The 6,967-nt window shown below is 42.4% G+C and overlaps 1 protein-coding gene across 1 annotated transcript; it reads right to left on the bottom strand.

The window, feature by feature from the left end:
• Positions 1-527: 527 nt before the first annotated feature.
• On the bottom strand, positions 528-6,671 carry LOC119651082. Its single transcript, XM_038054428.1, has 2 exons — positions 5,858-6,671; positions 528-1,130 (listed from the first exon to the last, which is right to left on the bottom strand). Exons 1-2 carry the CDS (start codon positions 6,184-6,186, stop codon positions 701-703), a joined length of 759 nt encoding a protein of 252 aa, XP_037910356.1. The 5' UTR covers positions 6,187-6,671; the 3' UTR covers positions 528-700.
• Between the last annotated feature and the right edge of the window lie 296 nt (positions 6,672-6,967).

Raw genomic sequence — 6,967 nt, forward strand, 5'->3', positions numbered from 1 at the left:
CGGCCATACCGACAACCAATAGAAGAGCGAAAACGGCCAGAAAGGGTGACTCTGTCCAGTCCATTAAGATTACGATGACGTCTAGATAATTTCTTTGTGTATTCTTCTCTATCCCATGCATAACATACATGACAAGAACACTAGAGTAAATGAGTGAAATGTTTCACACGCAAGTGATTGAAGAACGTCGAACATGTGCAATGCTTTTACTCCATCATACAAATTCAAACAATGCGCCAGGAGACGAAATTTCTGAATGTAGCCTTCATGACCTTATTATAATTTTTTTTTTGTCGGAGACATGGAACTTCAATACAAAGAAAATATCAACTGCGCTACTGGCTGCATTCCAGGGATGTAGCAGGACTCATTTTTTGAGAAGGGTTTGCAGGCCAGTGACTCCGAATATTTAAATTTTAAAGCGTTAGCACATCATAAAGCAGGCGGTAAAAGTGGTCCAAAAATACTTCGAAACTTCCAACTGACGACGAATGCTTACCAACTGAAAATATCTTATAAAACTCTGATTAATTTGTGAACTAAATTTATTTGTAAAAATATAAAATAATGTCAAATATCAAAAATGATATATGTGAATTCACAAATGGTAAGAGCTTCATACTTCAATTAGACTATGTTACTGGAACTAAATCTATCGTTTATGTCACATTAATTCCATCTTGTGCTGAAATGACTAAACTTAAACACGGACCGCTCGACTAAGCCTCGCCCCCATTATGTTAATCCAAACTGTAGCAATCCACAGAAATACTGCAAACCATCCTGAAATCAATGCCATATAATAGCAAGCAGGACTATTTATCCTATCGTATCTTCTTCGATCCATAGCAACGTCAGCATGTAGGAAATCCATAAAATCAAATACAGCCGCGCAAGATATTCTTCCCTGGATGGCACCCACTAAGTTTCCTGTAGCTTGTATATATTTGATCAGTTCAATTCGATACTGATTGCAGCTTTGGTTAAAACCGGCGGTATAAATGGCAGCGTAGATTAGAGTGTATAAGGACATTATTGCAGAGATGACGCTTGATGGGATCCAATAGTAGGGGGAGACATCGTTGTCTTGGACTTCGCTCTGGGTGGTGATCACGATCATTTCACCTGACCTGAAAAAAATACAAAAAACATTGTGGTATGAAATTTGAGAACGAATCAATCGTGGCTTGATAGGCTAGATGGTGATTTGAAGGCCTCGTGACTACATACAGATTAGACCTTTGATAAAATAAAATAGCGCAACCGACCACGACGAGCCTTTGGGTTGGGAGGAGCATGACCGAAGCGTTTCGCAGATGTTAAAAGTTCCATTATATAATTCGCAAAACACAACAGCGGCAACCAAATATTCGTAATGTCGTTGATAGATTTCTTTTTTATGCAGACTATGAAATCGCCAATTCTATAGAGGACCAAAAATTCGCCGTGGAATCTTCCGCTGGAATTCGGCGAAGAGCTAACAATTTTACTTCCTAGGAGCCTATATCTACGAGGAATCTATGGGAATATTACTGCTCTTTACAGTAGAAGTTTTGATCCAATGGTAACACGTTTTTGACTGAAAAGTTTTTGTAAGCTGAAATAAGTTCTGTTGGCCGTCAACAATCACGGATTTTTTCATCACATGTTAATTGTTGTTGATTGTTATTTTCCATGTTAGATCCTATCTTTATTAGTTCATTGAATTGGAATTCAATGATACTCTCAAAGTACTCTCTGCTTGTCGTAAAAGGCAACTGAAAGAAAATATAAATTTGAGGGCTAATAACCTGTAAATTAGCGGAACTAGACGCACAGCTCCCTCAACTCGGTTGCCACCAGTCAAAGCGGGCACGTTGTGCGCCTCTCGTCCTGGTCGCATTTTAGCCGAGCCAAGGAGATCCGTTTGGTCGTGCCCTTGACATTGAGGCTATGATAATTTCGGCCTCGCTCGTGGACTTCGAAGGGGCCCTCGTAAGATGGCTGCAGCGGCTACGGAGTGGCGTTCGTTCTAATTGGGACATGCGTACAGGATGCGAGACCCCTTGACACGTTAGTCACGGTTTTTGCGTGATTCGCGGATGGTGGCAGCTTTTGTTTTGGCATTGTGTCCGTGAGCAGAAGCAACAGACGGGTAGCGTTGATTCCCAACCTGATGTCGAAAACAGGGTCGCGGGAAGTCTCAAATTGCCCAACTCTGAGAAAAGGGAGGGCTCGAACTGCATTCCCTAGTCGGTGATTATAATTGCCGGCACACCAAAGTGTGGAATCCATTTTCGATAGAAGTATTCCCTCAGGCCACCGCGTGAACCTATCGATGATTGTGAAGCAATACCTGAAACCGTGCGAGTCTCGCAAAGGACCAATGATGTCGAGGTGGATTGTGTGGAAACGCTTGGTGGACGAGGGAACAATCCTAGCTCTTTCCTCACATGCTTTGTTGTTTTGCACTTTTAGCATGCGATACACTTGTCTGGCCCAAGAATTAATGTCCTTGTTTATGTTCGGCTAGAAATACTTTGCGGTGGGTGCGCCAGATCATGGACGGCGTGAGATACTTTCATTCGGAAATTGGCCGGGAAATATGGCCTTGGTTCCTTGTCTGAGGTCTCGCAGTATATACTGGATGTTGAGCCGAAGATAGGAAAGTCCCTGAAAGTATATTTGGAGTTGGTTCTCAAGCTCTGAAGAACTGCGTCGTCCTTTTGGACTAAAAAAAATTACGGTCGCAGGGATCTTGACTTTTGCAACATGCGACAAAACGTCAACAACCACGTTATCTTTTCCTGGCACGTGTTGACTGTCGGAAGTGAACTGGCTGATAAAGCTCAAATGCCGAAGTTGGCGAGGTACGCGGCGAGTAACTCACGATCATAGGTGCTGTAGTTCCATTGAGCGGAATTAAGCAGTTTGGAGAAGAAGCTCAACGGCTGCCAGATTTAATTCTCTTTTTGGTCAAGAGCAGCACCTACGATGTTTGAGGCATCAACGAATGCGGCACATGACTATATTCGATGAAAAAAAATTCTGCATCCCTCCTTTAGGTATAGGACCGCCCTCAAGTTCAGCGTGTGGCAGTATTTCTAACTTAAAAAGAGGACAATAATTTCACTCTGTTTCGAACTGATTCCCTTCTATTACGAAATGCACCTTTATGCAGCCCAGAATATACGAGGACGGTTCAAATATAAATAGTGATTTCATTAGTGTATCCGGCAAGCTATTCTGAACTGAATGCTGAAGGGGAGGGGGAGGGTTGATGGCGGGAATGGTGGGAATGTGCCACCAGCTTAATTAGATGGTGCATTTCTCTTGTCGATTCCGTATTATTATAAAATTTTTAACTAACGAAGGGGTCCTAAGGGGAGGAGCCAGAAATGCATGTTGAGGATGAGGAATTCTGATACCATTGTCAGTGAGTGGTTTCAGAAAAATTAGTGCTCAAGGGTGTTACGAGGCTGTTAACGGAAAATCAAAAACAACTCAAGATGGAAATTTGGAAGAGATATTTAAATCGATTCCGACAAGGAGGGAAGGTTTTTTGAGACGCATTATCACCTTTGGTATTACACTTGTAAGTCAAAAATGACGAGTAAGGAGTGGTCTGCCCAGTGAAGGCCAAAATTCGTCTCAAACCTGGAAAAATTCTCGCAAAGCTTTTTTGACTAAAATAATATACAGTGAACGCGGTCAATGAAAAAACCTGCCTCGCGGAACCAGCGGCGCAACAACCTATAATCACATCCAAAATGAGGACATTTGTGATCAATACGGGGCTGCGACGATCGTGAAAAAATCTCGAGGGAGATATATTCAATGGTATGGACATGTAATCCGCGTTGACCAGAACTTACTTGCCAAGATTGGTCTGAATATCGAAGTCGATGGTAAACGACCAAAAGGCAGGCCGAAACAACGGTGGCTTAATACGCTGGATGGAGATTTAATAGCCTCGAGATTGCATCTAGATCAGGCATTTGATAGAGCCAAATTGCGAAATCGGTCACATCGAGCCGATCCCGCTTGTGAACGGGACAAAAGCTGAAGAAAAAGAAAAAGAATATACGAGGACGCTTCAAACATAAATGGTAATTTGACTAGTGTATACGGCAAGCAATGCTGAATGGAATTCTGAAGGGAGGGTTGATAGAGGGGGTGGTGGGAATGTACCACTAGCTTAATTAGATGATCCGTTTTTTTCGTCAATTCCGTATTATTATAAAATATTCCCCTAGGTCGGATGTTTACTTGCACTAAACAATTCAACGATAGTTAAGAAAGTGTGGAAAATAAAACTCATGAACGCCGGCAAAAATCCAAAATGGCGATTTTTATAGCACCTGAGAGCTTATCGCAGATGGCGACTGGATGACTGTTGACAAAAACGCGTCAGAAATGCATATTAGGGATGAGAGTTCTGATACCATTCTCAGTGCGTGGCTTCAGAAAAGCTATTGCTCGAGGTGTTACGAGGCTGTTAACGGATATCCAAAAACAAGTCAGTATGGAGATTTTTAAGAGAGTTCTGAATCGATTCCGACAAGGAGAGAAGAATTTTTGAGACTAATTATGACCTCTGGTATTACACTTGTGAATCAAAAATGATGAGTAAGGAGTGGTCTGCGCAGTGGAGGCCAAAACTCGTCTCTCACCTGGAAAAGTTCTCATGAAGCTTTTTTGACTGAAAAGACGTACAGTGAACGGGGTCAGTTGTTGCAGTCAATGGAAACCTTCGCCTCGTGGAACGAGCGGCGCAACAGTCCATAATCACATCCGAAATGAGGACATTTGTGATTAATATGGGGATGCAGCGAGCATAGAAAAATAACGAGAGAGATCTATTCGATGGTATGGACATGTAATTCGCGCTGACGAGAACTCACTTGCCAAAATTGGTCTGAAGATCGAAGTCAATAGAAAACGACCAAAACGCCGAGCGAAGCAACGTTCTCTTGATACGGTAGATGTTGATTTAAGAGCCTATCGACTCTGTATAAATCCGGCATATAATAATAGTAATCGTTGGCGCAACAATCCATGAAATCCGGCATATCACCGAGCAAAAGTACGTAACTGATCAGGATGAGCCGACCCCGCTTCTGAACGGGACAAAGGTTGAAGATGAAGAAAAGCAGTCAATGGAAGCCCCGAAGCAAAAGACGAAATACACCCATCAGAGATGTCATCCTTTTTCATGATAATGCTGGGCCACAAATTGCGGGTTTCACAATGGGCAGGGATCAATTTATTGAAATGTACTCAGAAACTGTAGTACCCCTCTATCTACTATACTATCTAGATTTCTCTCCCTGTGACTATTTTTTGTATGTCCTTATGAAGGGGTCGTTTGGAGTGGAAGGATTTGAAGGCAATGAAGCCGTAGACAAGCCGCTTCAAACTATCTTTTGAATAATGAATGTTCAAGCTTTGACACCGTTGGTAGAAGTGCCTAGAAAAAAGCTATGTAGAGGAAAACTGAAGGTCCAACTTGTGTATCTTTTTCATCAATAAATAACCGTTTATATTTGAATCACCTTCGTAAATTTGAGGATGTTAGACATGAACTACCATCGCTGCTTCTTTACGTATCTAAAAACAGCTGTTAAAGACCTCAACAAGAATGAATCATTATATGCATATGAGGTTAACCTCGAGCTATAGCTCAAAAGCGGATTATGCAATGTCGAGCTTCATCTCTGTTTTGATTGCGAAATTGTTCAAATACGTTCTTGCCACGGTCATGGTACTTCTCCAAAATAGTGTCTCCTATAGTATCAAAGGGTTGAATGTTTGTTGTTTGAAAATGACTCTTTACAGTGCTTATTATGAAAACAATATCGAATTGCATAGTTGATACCTTTGCTTTACAGTTGCTGTTCCGGTCTTCCTCTTTCCGCTTCCCATGCACACCCGGAAGACATGGAAACATCCAAATATGATGGCAAATATCACCGGAAACACCAGTCCATAAACGGCGAAATGGCAATAAGCAACATGTCCTCCGGTGAAGTAGGTTCTGGTCGACAACCCGAACAGGTAACACCCGCAGTTCGTCTCGATACAGGTGTCCAAAACATACTTCCAATGTGTCCACGCCACCGCCGAAGTAACACAACAAATAAACGAAAGCGCGATGATAAGGGGATACAAGATTGCGAGACCGCGCTCGATAGTGAATTGATCCATGATTCACGCCCGTCGTCGCCCCAGAACTCAATGTGAGAATTAGATAATAATTTTGTACTATGGATTCGCACGGTCGTGGCAGAAAATAACAAAGATCACTTCACATTAACTCCCGTTGGCACTTTTAATTAGAAATTATTCAAATTCGTGAGGTTCGTTGTTTATACGCATGATGATCGTGAGATTAACACTAACCATGGATATACTGGGGCACCAGAGAGAGGGTCGGGTTTGGTCTATAATTCTTGCTCCACCAGGCTTTGTTGTGACTCTGTTTTGGAAGCAGCCTTCTCAGATGGAATCGCTCCCACATATGAACCGCGAGTTGCTCTCGCGCGAGAATGGAATTCCAAACGCAGGTAACATTAGGGTGAGTAACGTTCGCACCTTTCCAGCTCAGGTGTACGGCGCGATTCAGCGCATTACCTACGTAGCTAAATATGCTACTCTCATTGCCTACTGTGGAGAGACCATGGGTAGAAGTACGACTGTTCTATTAAGACTCGGTATCTCGTATCTTGTATCTACTTCAGCACAGGAAGACGAAAGGGGTCTCAAGCAATTCCCAAATGATACTTGTCTTCGAAGCGGTTGAAATGGGTGTGGTGGACGTAGAGGGGCTCCCAATGCTTTGAGGTTTAATTAAGAGAGTGTTATTGCATTATAGTGGCAGTGGCACTAAACTAAGTTGTGTATCTGAGATGCGGATGAGCGTACTTTTAATAGAGAATGGCTCTATTCGCTTTATAGAGACTGGGAATAGTTCATTTGGAATTTCTTT

Source organism: Hermetia illucens, chromosome 3 (assembly GCF_905115235.1).
Source record: "Hermetia illucens chromosome 3, iHerIll2.2.curated.20191125, whole genome shotgun sequence".
Classification (NCBI taxonomy): Eukaryota; Metazoa; Arthropoda; class Insecta; order Diptera; family Stratiomyidae; genus Hermetia; species Hermetia illucens.